General features: G+C 52.9%; 1 protein-coding gene across 4 annotated transcripts; it reads right to left on the reverse strand.

The window, feature by feature from the left end:
- Positions 1-1,021: 1,021 nt before the first annotated feature.
- On the reverse strand, positions 1,022-17,716 carry HPCAL4 (hippocalcin like 4). 4 transcript variants are annotated; one of them, XM_081961787.1, is made up of 4 exons: positions 17,500-17,716; positions 5,630-5,799; positions 4,020-4,235; positions 1,022-3,602 (listed from the first exon to the last, which is right to left on the reverse strand). In XM_081961787.1, exons 2-4 carry the CDS (start codon positions 5,789-5,791, stop codon positions 3,405-3,407), a joined length of 576 nt encoding a protein of 191 aa, XP_081817913.1. In that variant the 5' UTR covers positions 5,792-5,799; positions 17,500-17,716; the 3' UTR covers positions 1,022-3,404. The 4 variants fall into 4 exon arrangements, with proteins under 4 accessions (XP_081817913.1, XP_081817910.1, XP_081817912.1 ...); XM_081961784.1 differs by lacking the exon at positions 17,500-17,716 and adding an exon at positions 17,259-17,410; XM_081961786.1 differs by lacking the exon at positions 17,500-17,716 and adding an exon at positions 17,053-17,074.
- Between the last annotated feature and the right edge of the window lie 596 nt (positions 17,717-18,312).

Below are 18,312 nucleotides of genomic sequence, written 5' to 3' on the forward strand. Positions count from 1 at the left end.
AAACATTTGTTAAATGAATTTTCCCGCATTTTATGACCTTCCTTGCCACACTTGTTAAGTGAATCACCAAAATTGTTAAGTTGGTAACAGGGTTGTGAAGGGAATCTGGCTTCCACGTTGACTTTGCTTGTCCCAAAAGGAAACCACGTAACCTTGGACACTGCAACCGTCAACAAGGAGTCACTTGCCAAGCGGCCACCCGGTGGCTGGCTGCACCCGGAGTTCCATCATGGGACCCTGGGACTCTGGCAAGCGTTGTCAATGGGAAAAACAGTCAGAAGTCACTTTTGCTGTTGCAGTTTTGAACGGTCACTAAGTGAATGGTTATAAATCGAGGATTACCTACAGATAAGACCATTGGAGAGGTGCTAAGGCTGGAATAGGCCCTCGGTCCATCTTGTTGGCATCCAGCAGTCAAGCCTGCTCCGCAGCCGCCCCGTGAAGCTGCCTGCCTGGGAGACGGGGGGGAGGAGAGACAAGGGGCAGGCTCTGAGGCCCAGACCCTCCGGAAACCCCTCTTGCCTTTTTGGAAAATCACCCAAATTGGTTGCCAACATCAGAGGCTCAATGGACTGTGATTTTTAATAGGGCAGAAAAGTATAAATATGCCAACTGCTTTTAATTGATTTGCATTATTCTGACGTAGATAAAACTTTGCTTTTGCTCGGGCTCCAAATCCTTGCTGGAGCTCAGCCTGTGTGTGTGTGTGTGTGTGTGTGTGTGTGTGAGTGATGTGGCTCTCAGCCCAAAGGAGCTGCGCCACTGTAGTGGGAACGCCTGGGGTGCCTCAGGTGGGCAGGCCTGGGGCAGGTCCTCCGTGCTTTCTCCGTGAAAACACAGGGCGCCTCCTTCCAAGCTCCCAGATGCTGAGGGCTTTCACCTGCAATCCCCCTTTCCTGGAGTTTCTTCATCTGTTTCCTCACTGCAAACCATTTGGGAAAGCCGCAAAGGCAGGCAAGCCACACATGAGGTGAGACCCTCAAGGGTTCCCCTCCCTTCCCGGTATGCAGAGACAGAGCAGGCCCATTGATCATCCTTTTATTCAGAGACCAAATTGAAAACTCCCATCGGGAGAAGGATACCTTTGAACACTTAAATAAAAATAGATTTACGTGTGTGCACACATACACACTCTCCTACCTACCTCACAGTTCCTAAACAAGTACAATACTCACAACCACAATAAGCAATAGGACAACCTCCAAAAGCAATGTTCAGTGCAGGATGGGGCATGGAAGGGCGGGGCACGGCAGCCGAAGGGATTGCCTTGGCACAGACGGTGGCTGCCTTGTGGTGGCATGAAACCTTCCTGGGATTCTAAGCCAAGCCCAGCTCATTTCTTCTGCCCCACTCAAAGGGCTGCCAAGAAGAGACCGAAGACGTCCATTTCAAATTCATCCCTACCACAGAAAGTGCAATTAACTGGAATTCTGCTTGGACAAAGTCCATTTCATTCAACCTGGCTTGTTTCCTCCCACGCACGAACTCCGGGCCTTTGATTCACAAAGCAAGCCACAGCTAACTTCCCATCCCACAAAACCTGCCGGGGAGCAAATGACCCACAGCTGCCTGTAACAGCTGCCTCTGTCTGGGTTTTTGTTTTTTGCCCAGTCCGTCCACTGCTTTGCGAGGGAGGGACCATTCTTCCCTCCTAAGAGTGCCTGAAATTCTCATCAGGCTTCTTCTTGGGGCTTCTGCCCTTTTTCCTCTTAGCCATCCTAAGCAGACACTTCAGTGCAGGGGGGTTACTATCATCTTAGCCTTCTGGAGTCGCCAATTCACCCTTTGCCCTAAATTTCACAGGGCTTCAATCAGCGGGCACTTCTGCTCAGCTGCAAACCTTAAATGCTATGGGGGGAGGGGAGAGAGAAGGGATGGAGAGTTGAAGGGCATCAGAGTTGCCAGAATCACTGGAGAGCTACGGCAGGTGCTCCTTGCCGCATGGGGAATACATGTGCACGCATGCAGCTGTGCAAGCACAAACCTCCCTTTCCTCTTCACCTTAGGAGCACAGCTAGTTCCCAGGTGGCAAGTTGGAAGGAACAAAAAGCAGCTTATTTATGTCTGTCCCACAACGGAGCATTTCTCCACAGAATTCCCAGCCTCTGGCAAGGCTCATCGAGAGTCCTCTCTGGTGCCCTTTACTTGCCCCACCATTTCACTTTCAACACACTGCCCAGCCAAGAACAATCTTTCTGGGGACCTCAGATTGAGGACCCTGCAATGTCCACCAACTGGGGGTTAAGGGCACCGTTTCGGCTCTTTGGAAGGGCCAGCGCCTCTTCCTCCCCCCTCTATTAGAGCCCATGAATTATTACAAGGAACTATTAGCAGAAGCAAAAACGAAAACAACCTGTACTTTTCCATATGGTAAGATTAGTGCAGAAATATACTTTTTAACAAGAGCTGTAACGGTAAACTGAGGAGGGGGGTGGCATCCCTCTGCTTCCAAAGATGGAGAGCCCTCGGCCAACCCTCCCCAAACAAACTCTACAGAGAGATGGGAATGCAGCTCCCCCATCCCCAGTCAGGACCTTTTGGCTGGCTGGAGGTGGGAATTATTAGAGATCCAGAGGGTAGATTTGTGCTGGGAACAAAGGTCTAAAGCTGGAGCTTTCCGAACTCTGTGGACTTCAACTCCCAGAAATCCCCAGCCAGCCAAAGCCTCAGCCAACTCTTCAATTCTGAGAGTCAAAGTCCACCAGTTTTAAAGTTGCAGAGTTTGGAGACCCTTGATCTAAAGTGGGGGGGAAAAAGAATTATAGCTTTTTTTAAATTTCCAAAAAGAAAGCACAGGCTCCCCCCGGTCAAAAACGGTTGCATCTGCTATTGGCTCTTCAGGGTAGTGAAGAAGTGATTTTGGGGGGGAGGAATAGAGGAAAGAAACATCTCCTCTTTTTGGACTGGGGGGATCCTCAGAACACTGAGTGGAAAACGCAGCCCTAGACCTGCCATCAAACAGGGTAAAGATTTGTGGTTATGGGGGACACAATGGGGGGAGGGGTAATTTTTTTTCTACCCTAAGAGCTAGTAATTTAAGAGAATGGACCTCGTAGCTGTAGCCATCTGGGTCTTGGATTTAGGCAGCCCATCAGAAGTTAAATTTGCTGCCAGAGTGTTGGGAAAACTTCCTGTCCAGGGAGAAAAGCAGAGGCCAGAGACTCCAGCCAGAGCGGAGCCACTGGACAGAGGGGACGTCTTCTGGCTGAAAGAGGGCCATCGCCTGGACCTCCGTGCTGGCTGTGCCAAGAAGGGCAGGTGGCGCAAGTGCTGGGAAAGGCACTTGCAGACTCATGTGGGCAAAGGCAGCAGGCCTCCCTCCCTCCTCAAGGGGGGGCATGCAGCCCTGAAGAGAAAAGAAAGACAGCACACAGCTGGGCAGGCTGACCGGAGCCCCAAGCCTTCTACTTCTGCATGTCACACTGCAGCAGGAGGACAATGGAGGGATCGCTCTTGGCTGCCTCCTTGAACTCTTCCAGGCTGATCTGGTCATCTTTATCCTTGTCCATCTTGGTGAATATCTTGTCAACCCGCTGCTGGGGTGTCAGCCCATCTTGATCCATCCGCATCATAATGACAGTACCCACCATCTTGTAGATAGCCTGAAAGACAGATGGGGAAAATGAGGCTCTTCCAGTGATGATCACAAGGCCTCATACCTATATTGCCGCCCCCTCCCCCACCTGCCATGAGCAGCCGTAGGATAGACTTCTGGATGCCTGAAGGTAGCACCACCAGCATGGGATCAGCCCAAGGGAGATACGGAACCACTGCATTGATCTGATCTTCACTTTGGGGGGATTGGGAATCCCAAGGATTCCCTGATTTTCTTAATTTGGTCGGCCTGTTTTAGGGGATTCCCAAGGGGGGGAACTTTATAAAGCTGTAGCAAATTGTGTCTCCTTTGAGTGATGATCTGCTGTGACTTCAGCAACATGATTTCAGCTTGGCCACCCCTGCGCTGGCCCAATTCTGAACACCAAGCAAGCCTGAACTCCACCCGAGGGAATGTCTGCTACCTCGATGATCTCTAGCATCTCTAAGCGTGTGATCTTCCCGTCGCCATCCAAGTCATACATCTCAAAGGCCCAATTCAGCTTTTGCTCAAAGCTGCCCCTGGAAGTGACGGACAGAGCGCAAATGAACTCCCGGAAGTCAATGGTCCCATCTCCGTTCTTGTCAAATGTGCGGAAAGCATGTTGAGCGAACTTGGATGCGTCACCATAGGGGAAAAACTGCAAGAGGAAAAATGGGAGAGGCATCGTCACAAGGGCTTCTGTCAGCAACAGGACACCCTCAGGTGGTGAATCACCTATAGGTCCCTCAGCAGCAGCAGTCTCCCATCCCTCCAGAACCTCACCCAATCAATGCTGCACAGAAACACCACTTCTACTCTGTTGCTTTTCTTAAGGTTCATTCCAAAAAATCACCAATGGTTTGAAGAGGGCATCCCATCCCTTGCAAAGCCAGTTGAGTGACATGGCTAATCTGTTGGATTAGGAGGGATGAAACTCAGATTTATTTATTCATGGTCTATTAAGTCTTGGGCTCAAGTTCTCTTGTAAACCAGATGCCACCCCTGTAGTTATGTTCTTTTTAGGATCTTTGGCCTGCCACACTTTCTTATAATTTTCTATGCTGTTTCATTAGTGTAGTAGTTGGGAGGGGGGAATAGAAAGGAGTAGGATTGTGGAATGTTTTGCTGTCATTCTTTTATAGAAGCCAAGGTCATCTTTTGTCTCCGCACCTCGACACCTGACCGGAAGCAGAGGGGTGTAGATGCCAGCGTGGAAGATGATGATTGGAACATGTGATGGATTTGTGGGTGTGGGGATAGATCATGAACTTTCAACTGGGTGGAATTCCAGGATGCAAATCAGAGTTGGAATTCCATAGAGGTGCTAACTTGCCTGTAGAATAAATTGGACCTTTAAGGATGTTTTTGCCTTGGACAATGATTTAATTCTGCATGGTATTTGGAACCCTAACACCAGAAGCTTGCTAGGTAACCCTGAGCCAGTTGCTCTTTCCTGCCTCACAGGACTGGTGTTACTGCACATAATACAGGACGTAAGAGCTGTGGTGGAGCAGTGGTTAGAATGCAGAACTGCAGGGCCAGGAGTTCGATTCTAAATGGTTCAAGGTTGACTCAGCCTCCCATCCTTCCGAGGTTGGTAAAATGAGAACCCAGATTGTTCTGGCTCTGTAAACCACTTAAGAGTGGGCTGTAAAGTGCTGTAAAGCAGCATATAAGTCTACGTGCTATGGCTATAATGATCACCTTGAGCTCCAGATGGGAGGCTTCACTAATAAGCCAACATTATCCAAGTGAGCTTCATCGGATCTATAGTACTCGGAAAGTAGAACAGACTAGAACATTCTATATTGGCCAAGTGTGCTTGGACACACAAGAAATTTGTCTCCAGTGGGTAAGCGCTCAGTATACACACGAGCAACAAAGTGATCAACCATACATTATAAGATACAACCAACATGCTTTTTAAAATGGGCAGCCAAGCTTCCCAGCCTTTATGGCCCCTCTGAGAGCTCTGATGATCAAGAGCGCGCCTGGTTGAAACAAGCTGCTGCCCCAACTCAGCTGCCCTCCCTCCCCCCTGCACACCATTACCTTGATGTAGAGTTGCCGGAATTCCTCCAAGTTGAGGATGCCTGTGGGGCAATCTTTCAGGAAGCCCTTGTACCACTGTTTCAGCTCCTGCTCATTAAATTCGGTGCTCCTCACCAGGTCATCCAACATCTCTGGAGCCAACTTGCTGTTGTGCTTCCCCATTGTGACTTCTGGAAAGAGAAATGGGTTAGCCATGCCACTGCCCTGGCACAGTTTTCAGGTGCCTCTGTCTCCCTCACTCTGCCACGTGCCCACTCTGGGACATAAAGCTGCATGGGGTGGAATGTCCCCACTTTTCTTCTGATGGTGCTGCATATTTCATAACAAAAAGGGAGCCAAACGGTGATTCACTAACACCAGGAGAAAAACACGAAGAAGGGCTGCCTACACCAAGCAAGCGGTCCACATTGTTCTAGGATGAAGCAGTATTAACTTTGACATCTGAACAATGACACACAGAAAAGCAACGCTGATCTTCAGCATTTGGGCAGCAAATAGTTGTTTGAGGTTGAACTGCAGCATTGCCAACTTCAAGGTAGCAGCTCACATGACAACCAATCAAACTATGAGGCAAAGGAAGGGGGACTCGGATATAAAAGATGACTCAGAGGAAGCAAATGCAGGCTCAGTCATAAAAGGCTCAGGTGCCTCTATACCACGGGTATCAAACTGGCGCCCTGTTCTGACCTAGACTTCCTGATAGAGTAAAAAGCACACGCTTGGTCCCTAAAACCCTCTTTTTATTTTAAAGGCTGTGAATTGGGTTCATTCACAGCCTGTAATGAGTCCCAAAAAGCCTACAGTAGGCTGCCAAAGTCTTTTGGGATAAGGCTGATAAGCACCCACCTTTATCTTCTTTGAAAACGCCGCCAAAGACTTAATTGGCAATTAGCTTGGCAAGGCCACACGGAGCAGAGTCCGAACGGAGCTTCAGAAGGTAAACTGACCAGCATGAACCAAGTTGCTTCCTGCAAAGGCTCACGTGCCTTTGCTCCTCTTTTACGTCCTATGGGAGGGAGGGGCCAATCACCTACAAGCCTTACTCCCGAGTCGTCCCTTCTATCTTACTGTTCTTGCCTTCTGACAGTTCTGTCCATGTGCGCACCGGGAACAGGCCCCCTCTGTTCCTTTGCCCCACTGCTGTCCGACTCTAGAGGCTCTGCAGGCAGCACATAACTCCCAGATGGCCCCGGCCCCCTCTCTGCCTCCGACACAGAGCCCTCGTCCGAGCTTTCCCCAGACTCCAGGACTGGCCCATCTTCCTCCCCAACCTCCTCACTCTCCGACTCTGCTGCCAGCTTCACAGGCCGCTGGCAGACCACAACGCAGCCCGCGGGCGAGATGCGTCTCACACAGGCCACGCCCATCCCAACTTCGCGAAGGGAAAAAACATCATGGAATGTCCCGTGACGGCAATGTGATCGCGTGAGTTTGACACCCGTGCTCTAGACGAAGGCTCCAAGTATGAGGAACTAACAGGGAGAACTTGAGGGCAATACAATATTGTTGGCATTACTTGGCAGACTGGTGGGATGAAAGTTGACTGGAGTGAATGTACTCTAGTCTAGAAGGATATAAACTGTTCAAAACAAGCAGACCTGACAAAAGAGGAGGTGAAGTTGCATTATACGTAAGAAATCACGACACTTTTACACAATACCAACTGTGAAGGCCTTCTTGAATGCATTTGGATTAATACACAAGGAAAAAGGAATGACGTGGCCATGGGTGTGTACTACAGGCCACCCAACCGAGCAGAGCAAATAAATGAACATTTTCTTACTCATTTACAAAGTAACAGAGCTTGCAGCTCTTCAGGTCCAACCCACTGCACAAGCAGCAGAACCTCCATCCGTGACGGTGAACCATTTCAGCACCAAGTGCCCAAAAGAGAATGCATGCGCGTGTATGCGTGCGCCCCAGAGTGCTAGAAACCCGAAGACCAGGTGGCCGGTGTGCATGCACACACCAGAAACCACAATAGCAGCTGGAGACGGTGCATGCCCAAGGGAGGGAGGGCTCTGCATGCCATCTCTGCCACGTGTGCCATAGGTTCACCATCACGTCCGTATACAATTTCAGACCGCTGGCTGCCCAGTCTCTGCTTAAAAGCCTGCAGTGATGGTGCACCCACTGCTTCTGAAGGCAAGCTGTTCCACTGATTGTCCTCGCTGTTGGGAAGTTTCTCCTTAGTCCCAGGTTCCTTCTCTCCTTGATTAGTTTCCATCCGTTGTTTCTTGTTTTGCTATCTGGTAATAGGTTGACCCCTCTTATGTGTGGCAGCCCCTCAAAATATTGGAATGCTCCTATTACCCCACTCCTTCTTCTCGAGACTAGACCAGGGGTGTCAAACTCAATTTCATTGAGGGCCGCATCAGGGTTGTGTTTAACCTCGGGGGCCGGGGAGGACTTGACGTCACTCGTGTCGGAGGCACCTTTGGTGGCCTGAACGGTCTGCCAGCAGAGAGGAAATAGATGGAACTCTTTGCTAATCAGGTAGCTGAGATGTGCAGGAAACACACGGCTGTAGAAATGGGGGGGGGGGCAGAGGGTGCTGCATGGACACTGAACTGCACACCACAAGAATTTTCTTCCCTTCAGCTAGGAAGGGCTCCCCCTGCCTTTCTTCCAAACGCTGGCTCATCTCTGGCCCTGCCAGTTAAGACGGGAGACATGGAGCCTTCCTGTGTTTTGGCTTGTGAGGCACACGGTTGTTGTGAGAAACGGCACAGGAAAGAGAAGCTAGAGTTTACACACCACCAGACACTCTTGCACAGCCCGGGGGCAGGAACTTTCTAGGCAAGCGTGGTGGAGAAAAGGCTTTGAGGATGCCACCCTCTGCCGGGCTCTCTCGCCCACCGATTTCTCACTTCTGGAAACTGCAGGAACCCTGAATGACCTGCTTCCTTTCTCTGGGAAAGCAGATCCATGGGCCCTTCGGGGGCTGCCCCTTGGGAAAAGAGGGAGCCTCTGAAGCCCCGAACGCTGGGCCAGTGGAAAGTCTGCTGCCTCCCTGCTCTGGGTCCCATCTTAGGCAGAATTGAGCAGACCTTGCTCTGGAGGAGGAGAGAGACTTTTCAGCTTGCAGCAATGCAGAGGCAGGACTTTTGAGAACATTCTCAGTGCATTGACTCATCCAATGCAAACTCTCCCAGAAAGTGCAAACTCTGGATGCATTTGAACTCCCAGGGAAATAAGTTTCTAAGAAAGCAAATACAAAGTTCGGGACCTGGGCTCCCAACCTGGCCAGCAGTTGGCAACAGTGAGGGCCCAGAGGTGCTCCTGCCTTCCCCTGCAAGAACCTTTCAAAGCTGAATGAAGGGATCACCCTGCCACATTTTCTGTGCCCCCCACCTCTCACATTTCAAAGCCGCCCTGCCAGCCCCATAAGCTTCCTCAGGCAAGAAGGTGGTTGTCACTTTGAGGCTGTGCCTTCTGTTCAGTGGGGCTCATTCACTGATGATTGGCATGAATGAGGGGAAAGGAGGCCCGAAGACTCTGCCAAACCAGCCCTCAGCCGAGGTGGAGAACACAGGGACCAGTGGTGGGTTTCAAATTTTTTTGGAACCTACTCTGTGGGTGTGGCCTCCTTTGTGGGAGTGGCTTGCCGGCCATGTGACCTGGTGGGAGTAGCTTGGCAGTCATGTGACCGGGTGGGAGTAGCTTGGCAGTCATGTGACCAGGTGGGCATGGCTAACTTGGAAAATGTGGTGAAACTCACTTAACGCCGCTCTTGCTTAGCAACCAAAATTTTGGGCTCAGTTGTGGTCATAAGTTCTCTTTCTTTTTCTTTCTTTCTTTCATCTCTCTCTCCCACTTTCTTTCTTTTTTTCTTTTTCTTTCTTTCTCTCTCTCTCTCTCTCTGGCTCTTTGTCTCTCTCTCCCTCCCTCCCTGTCTCCCTCTGTCATTTTCTCTGGGTGTCTCTCTCTCTGTCTCTCTCTCTGTATCTCTGTCTCTCTCTCCTCCCTCCCCCATCTGTCACTCTGTGTGTGTGTGTGTGTGTCTGTCTCTGTCTCTCTCTCTGTCTCTCTCCCCTCCCTTCCTTTCTCTCTGTCATTCTGTGTATGTGGGTGTGTCTGTCTCTCACTCATTCACTTAATCACTCACTGTGTGTGTGTGTGTCTCTCTCTTTCTCTCCCTCCCTCCCTCTGTGTGTGTGTGTGTGTGTGTGTGTGTGTCTGTCTCTCTCTCTGTCTCTCTCCCCTCCCTTCCTTTCTCTCTGCCACTCTGTGTATGTGGGTGTGTCTGTCTCTCACTCATTCACTTAATCACTCACTGTGTGTGTGTGTCTCTCTCTCTTTCTCTCCCTCCCTCCCTCTGTGTGTGTGTGTGTGTGTCTGTCAGTCTCTCTCTGATTCCCTCCCTCACTCCCTCTCTCTGTTCCTCTCTCTGTCTGTCTGTCTGTCTCACTCACTCACACACACACACACACACACACAGTGGTCACCTTGTTGAGTGTTCCAATCTGTCTCACTCACACACACACACACACACACACACACACACACACACACACACACTGTGGTCACCTTGTTGAGTGTTCCAATCTGTCTGTCTCTCACTCATTCACTTAATCACTCACTGTGTGTGTGTGTCTCTCTCTCTTTCTCTCCCTCCCTCCCTCTGTGTGTGTGTGTGTGTGTGTCTGTCAGTCTCTCTCTGATTCCCTCCCTCACTCCCTCTCTCTGTTCCTCTCTCTGTCTGTCTGTCTGTCTCACTCACACACACACACACACACACACACTGTGGTCACCTTGTTGAGTGTTCCAATCACATTTGAAACACTCAACAACTGGCCTGCATTTATGGTATTTTGCAGCATTCTGCAGTCATAGGACCAAAATATATGGTTAAAAGTACCTGGCAGCGGCGTTTTTCCTTGGGGGGCTCCTCAGAACATCCCAAGACTTCGAAGGGAAGCTTACAGCCCGGAGCAGGAGCAAAGCCCCTTTTCCAACTGGCCTTTCCTCGCTTGGAGGGCTTCGGAGGGAAGCTTCTGCAGAAGCCCGGGCGAGTGACAACAAGTTCCCGCCGTTACGAAGTCTCGGAGGCTGTAATTTTCTGAGCTGTGCCCGGGCGCCTGTTTTCCAAGGCGTGGAGCAGCAGCGAGGCTCTGCGCGGCCAGCGATGATTCCGGAGGCCATCAACGGTCCCCCCTCGCGTTCCTCGTCTTCCCGGATGGCCTCCGGAGTCATTGCCGGCCACACAGAACCTCGCCGCTGCTCCACGCCGTGGAAAACAGGCGCGCATGCATAGCTCAGAAAATTACAGCCTCCGAGACTTCGTAACGGCGGGAACTTGTTGTCACTCGCCCGGGCTTCTGCAGAAGCTTCCCTCCGAAGCCCTCCAAGTGAGGAAAGGCCAGTTGGAAAAGGGGCTTTGCTCCTGCTCCGGGCTGTAATTGTGCCTATGTTTTCCACGGAGTGGGGCCGCGGCCAGAAGACAAGGAACATAAGGTAGCGCAGCAGTGGCGACGGGGAGTCAGCCCCGATGCAAAAAATGCCAAGGGGGCGGGGCAGGAAATTACTTCCGGGTTCATTGACCAACCGGATCACGCGATCCGGCAGAAACCCACCACTGACAGGGACCCACGACTCCCTTTGTGCCACCCCTTTCTCTGGAGGAAGATGGGGCCACAGATTAACCCAGTGAGACGCCTCCACTGCAGCGGGTGCTTTGCATGGTCCAGGAACCCGGCTCTTCTCCACTGCCCCCGAACAGAGCGCAGTTCCTCAGCTGCAGCTGTCCAAGGAGAACCAAGGACCCTGAGAGCCTGCACCGCTGGAGGGCCCAACAGGAGCCCCAGGAGATGGCCCTGGGAAGGGCAGCCCGTTTTGCCCTGGAGGCAAAAGGGCCTAAAGTGCACAGAAGCCCAACATTTGGGGGACCCCGCAGCCTTCTCCCCACTGGCCAGGGGGCCTGCTTGGAATGCTGTCGACAGCAACACCTGGAGGATTGCAGGCTTCCTCCTGGCATCTCCCACTCCCCAGTAAAGCAGCCCCTGGAGGGAATAATGGGGGCGTCTCTAGGCAAGGGAGCTCCCTGGGAGAAAGGTCCAGCAGCCCCCTGCAAGCCGAGCGTTTGGGGGATCGAGAGGAGGCTTTGGCACAGAGGGCAAGTGCCACCTGCTATGGGAAGGGCTCTGCCCTGTCCCCTTTGCAAAAGCGGCTGCTAGACTGCTGTTTCCACTTCCCAGTTCAGTTTCTCTTCCACGCTCTCCTTTCAGTGCCTAGGAACTGACAACACAACACTTACTTTGTTTGCCCTTCTCTCTTGGGAGGCAGAGATTTTTCTGACCTTCAGGGAAGTTAAGGGCCAGGAGAGGAGATCTTGTTTTTCTTGTCAGGTCTTTGTTCCTGAAAGTGCCCGGGAGCTGCTGTGCCAAGTGGCACTGAGAATCACAATTCCTTCTTCGCCAGCCACCATGGATGATAATAGCTCATTTTATGCACATTTCCCCAACCCAGCCACCGGCAAGCGATGCAGATGGGCGTAGAGAGGAATTTCGTCTGCAGACCAAAGACTGACCCAAGAAACGCCATTTCTTGGCACCGGCAGCAAAATATGATGCAAACAGCTTTCTCCTTGCGGTGGTTCTGCAGCAAGTGAGGGCAGAAGATATACTGCCCCTGAACTTGGATGTTTCATCACCATGCCTAATAGCAATTGTGACTTTACTAAGGCGACCACCCTGGTTTTGTGAGGACAAATTTTGTGATTTGCTGTCTGACATTCTGGGCAACACAGGTAATTTTACAGACTAAGCTACAACCGTTCACTTTTTCCAGACCTGCAGTCACACCTTGAACAGGCCAGTCTCCATAAAACTCTTGGCTGCTGCTATGCATTTCATGCGCCTCTTCCTTCTACTGCACTTTACCCAGAACCTCTTCATCTGAGGGGGGGGCTTCGTTTATCCCACCTTTTCCCCCAGGTGATAGACACCACCCTCTCTTCTCCAATTATTCCCAGTCAGCAACTCTGCAAAGAGGCAGTGATGAAGAGGCACCAAGTGGCTAAAATCAGGGGGGGGCATTTAGAGCTCCCTTTCCCCACTCCTTAGCCAGCACATCAGAGGGCTCTCTTGGACCAATTGCGTTGGAACCATTGTCTGCTATGGCAAAGTCTAAGGAGATGGAAACAGGAGCTGCTCCCTGAGGCTCAGCTACAGGATGGCTGCTTTGCACCCTTAGCTGCCTCCTCCTCCTCCTCCTCCTCTCTCCCAGGCTGGATACCTGGTGGATGATCTTTGGAGGGCAGAAAAGAAAGAGCAGCCATTTCACAGTCCCCTTCCTCCGTTGCGCATGGCAACAGATGCGGTGGCTGTCATGGCAACTGCTGCATTGTCGTGAGATTGACAGCAGCAGCAAGCATCTTCCCTGCCTGAAGCAACTGCCCGACTGGCCCTTTCTTCTGTGCACCTCTTCTTTGTTGTCCCTGCTACTTGTTTATGACCAAGCCAAAACCACCACAGAGACCCCCTTCTGATGGTCACTGCAGCTCCAGGCAAGAGATTGCTGACATTTTGAAAGCCTTCCTGATCCTAACTTGCAAGGCCCGTTTTCAGCGGAGCCGAAGATGGTGCAGCCAATTTTTCGGGCAAGGGGCGGCTCTCCTTCACTGGGTGCAGTTAAGCAGAAGCTGCACCAGCATCTGTCAGGTCTGCTTCAACAGGGACTTCCTCACTGAACAGCAAGTTAGTCTTGATGGCCACAATGACTCTTCTCATTGCCATTATGTCTGTACCCAACACTCTTCAGGCCAATTATAGCAAGCATTGACTTGATCGGTAACATAAAGCAACACATGGTGAACTCACAGGAGCTTAAGCTTCACTTGCAAATCACCTGAGATTGTGCTCGACATCTGAAACAGAGGAGGCGATCTCCCAAAAACCTTACAGGTGGCCTTGTGGGACTTCCCAGAAAAGGTCTGCCAGTTAAACAGCTGACTAACTGAATGTGGAGGTTCTCAACTGGGCCACGGAAGGAAGCAAAGAGGAAGGAGGCCTAAGTCCTGAGCAGAAGACAAGCAGAGCTTCTTTCAGAATGGGAGGCTGACCTGAGTTGCAACAGAGCTTCCTGCTGAATGACTTGAATGAGAAATGTTTCGTTGTCAAGAAGACATCTGTGTGTACATGGGGAGGGGGGGGGTTGCCCTTTTCCAAGGAACTCCCACAGCTTCTACCCCCCAGGCAAACAGATATGCAGCATAGACCAGTCGGCTGTCCCAACCACCACGCCAAGCAGGCTCTCCTTTCTGTCTGACTGGGCCACGGCTTCAGATGCCAATCCTGTCCTCGCTCTCTCCATACCGTCAGCAGCAAAGGTACCTGGGAGTCAACGGCTCCACCTGATGGACCATCATGCCCACATCTCTGGGCTGCCTTCCGGCTCCCTATCAGCATCTGAGATCCCTCTGCTATTTAACATGCTTCTGTTACCTAACGGCTGCCGGGCTCCACGCCATTCTGCCCATTGTGCTTCTTGGCACAGGTGTACCTGTCCACCCTCGGAAGGCAAGCACAGCCACCGCTGGAGTGCAGCTATGCCAATCGCTCCCCTTTCTACTTTGACCCGGGCCCTATGCTGGTCCAGACAGCAGGCTGGACCGATTCTCTTGCTTTTTGCTTCAGGAACTGTAACAGGTTGCAAAGGAGTGACCATTTGCATAATTCCGCATAAGAGATAGAAAAATGGTCTGCTAAGGATGGAGTTTTGTCTTCCCTTCAAACTCCTGGGTCTCTCTGACTTACAGCTAGACATGGTGCTTTTAAAACCAAAACGCAAAGACCACTTTGCTTGAGGTGTCATTTTGCCACAAGTGGTCAGCTTCTTCCCGGTGGCAGTTTATACAGACCCCTAGAAGAGGCCTGGGAAGAGGCAGCAGCTGCCTTCAGGGCACCCCCCATCCTAATGCTGAGCCCTCCCCTTTAGCCACAGACTGCCTTTCTTGGACCTCTCTGCATATTGGCTGTTTTCTCCATCATCATGCTGGACAAATACTGAGCAAAAATAGGCAAGAAGGGTTAAAAAAAATAACTCTTCCGGGAACAGAATCTCCAGCAGACACAGGGATGTCTCGTCTGGGGCTGACCCTCTTGCCTTGGGTGAGAGAGACCCTAATCCAAAGAGAAAGGAAGCCAGTGCCTCTCAGAGCAAGAGGCAAGTTCTCCAAATGACAAGGTCAGCCTCTTCCAATTCACTATCCTGGGTGCCAACACACCCAACCCTCATCCAGCATGTCCAAAGACTGGCAAGGACAGGAGCCACTGTGGTGGCCCAAGAACAGGAGGGTCTGGGCACAAGGAGGTGCAGCTGAAACCTTTTTTAAATAGTCAGCTAGTGGGAAAAGCTGCTGATCTGCTTCTTCTTAGCTTCCCTCTGAGTTTTCGTGTTGGATGCGTGATCTCAGAATCAAACTGAGAAGGGCCCTTTGAGGTCAGGCCAGCGCCCCTGACCGATGGCCGTCCAGCCTCTCGTTGGACCCAATCCAGGAAGGTCTCCTTGGGAAACTGGCTCAGCTCTCAACCTGTCCTCCCAGTTGGGAATCTTTTCCATTCGGTTGGCACCTGCCTTCCTGTGGCCTGGTACAGCGTGTTGTTCCGAGTCCAGCGCTGTGGCGCTCCAGACGTGGGCCACGCCCATCCTCTTGGGGTGCTCTTTTGAGAAGCTGGATGCTTTTTAGTAGGAAAGAGCTGGGCCTCAACACCCCTAGGACAGCCATGCATTCACAGCAGGAGCCAAGAAACACTCCGCCCCCTTCGCTTTGCCACAGGAGGAAACGCTGATCTCATCCGGCTTACAAGATGTTCTGAACATGAGAAAGTGCTCCAAAAGGACCCCCTATTCTGGCTGCTGCTTGGCATTTTCTGGGCAACAGAGATCCCTGTTCAGACCTCCAGGAATTCATCCTCTAAACTCCAGGAGGGAGAGTTTCAGCGGGTGGACCTCTCTCCCCTTTCCCTCTGACTTGCCCTCACTCAGAGGTCTGCAGACTTTTTTCTTGCTCTGTTTTCCAGCCTGGCGCCCAGAGGCATCAAGAGTGACTGCAAAAGGGCTTGTGATGCTTGTGATCCAAATGATTGGATGACCAATAAAGACTTTAATTTAAGATACATTAGTGTTCTTATGCTGGTGATTCTCTGGGTTCACATAAACCATTCAATCAGAAGCTAAATCCATTGGTGTGGGCTCACTTACTGAGCCCCCTCCGAAACAATACCAAGGTAGCTCTCTTGTGTTAATGCAGCTGGCTGGGGTTTGTAACTGATCCATCTAAATGTGCTTATAAAGACCATCTTGTCCAGACATTCTGCCCATTCTCAGCCCACACCAAGGGCCTCTGCTGAACCTTTGGCTTCTTCCCTAGCAGACGACCCTGCCCACTTTTACCCCCTCGCCCTCAGATCACCATCCTGCTGGATAACATGGATAACTGGCTCTTAAAGACAGCCCAGAGGAGAGCAGGCCCACAACTGCTGCCCTTCCAGGGAAGGGTCTGACTGGCTCTTCCAGTTCCTGACCCAAAGACAGCCGGGAGGGGAGGGGGGGGAGCAATTACACCCAGACCGGCTCACGGTTGGCCAATCAGGTCACTGAAGAGGACCCAGAGTGGCAGTCAGTCAGCTTCCCTTTCATAAAGATGTTCACGCCACGGGTATTTCTCCTACATCAGCAAAGGAGGAACCTGTTCTGTCCCCTCTTTGGACTCAGAGGCACAGTTGGACCTCCAGAAGACGCTTTGCAGGTGCTGTCCTTGAAAATGCTGGCATGAGGGTTTCAGACCAAAGACCCCCTCGCCTGCTTCCCCCAGGAGCCTCCTGCTGCAAGGGGCACAGACATGTGTGTGAGACACAACAACGGTTTGCTCACCAACCCCAGCTGCAGGCTTTTTGGGACACAGCAAGTCTTTTCATTAATCCCTCTGCCCAGCCAATGGTTGCGCAGACCCTGATAGATAAGGGAAGCCCTTGGAGGGACGACCCCTATGTGCCCTTTTGGGTGCAGAGAAGCAGGTTACAGTCAAAGGTCAGCACTTCCTTCTGTAGGCCATTGTAAAAACGCCTGAAAAGCTGGAAAATAGGGAAATGCCTCTCCCCCCCCCCCCCCAAATTCAGAGAAGAGGCTCATCATTTCCCTCCCTGGCTTGCTGAGAAGAGGCAACATCGCAGCTCCTTTGCCTCCCCTCCTCCCGGTTTGCAAAGGCAAGAGCCTCACCCTGCAGCCCCCACCCGCGCCCGGCGGAGAGTCCCTTGCGGCAGAGGGGGAGGGGGCGGAGGGGGCGGGGGAGGGGGCCGCTCCGCCTCTGCCCCTTCCCTCCCTCGGGCCGGAGGGCAGCGCCCGCTTCGCCTCCCAGCGCTCGGCTCCAGAGCGGCCGAGGAAGCCTGAAGGCGCGAGGCGCGCTTCTGCCCGGCACCCACCTGCGCGCCCCTTGGCCGGAGGAGTCCTGCGAAGCCCTCGGGCAGGAACCCACCGCAGCCCCGCCAGGCAGAGGCTCCGCGGCCGCCCTGCCAGGGAGGGGGCCCCCTGCCGCCCCTCATCCCGGGGGCGGCGGAATTGCGCCAAGCGGCCCCTCCCGAAGCGCCGGCGCCCTCCCCGCCCTTCTCTCGGCGCCGCCGCAGCTCACCTGGCGGGCGCGGGCCGGCCGGCTTCCTTGCTCGCCTGCCTCTCTCGCAGGCGCGCCCGGTGTGGAACGGGAGCCGCGAGCGCTCCACCGGGAAGTAGAGGAGGAGCTCCGCCGCGCTCAGCCCCACCTGCGCCGCCGCCGCCGCCTTCGGTACCTTCCTTCCCCGCCTCCCCTGGAGCAGAACGTGGCTCGCCCGCCGCCTTCGCGCGGAGCCTCATTGGCTGCGCCGAGTGGTACTCACGCCTCTTTCGCTCCCGGAGGGGCCCGGAGCCCCCGGGGAGGAAGCGGCCGTGCGCACAGCCCGGGCAGGAGCGGCCCGACCTTCGGGGCGCTTGGGAGTTGGCGGGGCCGGCGGCAGCGGCTACTCGCTGCGGAAGCGCCGCTCCTGCCGGGGCCGCCGAGGGCCGTCGAGCCTGCTTGGAGAAGCGGCTCGGTGCCCTCGGGGGGCTGCGGGCGCTGCGGCGGGAAGGGCTGCCTGTCCACAAGATGGCTGCCGGGGGGGGGTGGAGTAGGGAAGGCGGCCCAGAGTCCCCTGAAGGCCCCCCCTGCCCTCCCCCTCCCCCCTTCTGCCCCTTTTCTGAAAATGTGGGGGGCCATTGGCAGTAAAGAGGCTGCAGGGGCTCGCTCGCCGTTTCCCTCGGGGCTTCGAATGCTTGAAACCGTTTCCCAATAGGAAGAGAAGAGAAGCGAAGCCTTTATCGGCCAAGAGGGCTTGGAGCCACGAGGCATAAAAAGCCCAGAGACCTTCGCCAAGGATCCTAAGGAGCAGCGCTGGATGAGAGTCCCAGGGCGCAAATAAGCAATCCGGAAACAATATAAATCCTAAGGGTCCAAGCAACAAAGTTACAGTCCTGCAGTCAGAAGTGGGAGGAGATGGGTGAAAGGAACGATGAGAAGACTAATAGTAACAGTAATGCAGCCTTGTGAATGGTTTGACAGTGGTGAGAGAATTATTTGTTTAGCAGAGTGATGGCATTCGGGGGAAAAACTGTCCTTGTGTCTAGTTGCTCTGGGGTGCAGTGCTCCATAGCGTCGTTTTGAGGGTAGGAGTTGA

This window comes from Natrix helvetica (genome assembly GCF_964273705.1).
Source record: "Natrix helvetica genome assembly, chromosome: 9".
In the NCBI taxonomy this organism is placed as follows: Eukaryota; Metazoa; Chordata; class Lepidosauria; order Squamata; family Natricidae; genus Natrix; species Natrix helvetica.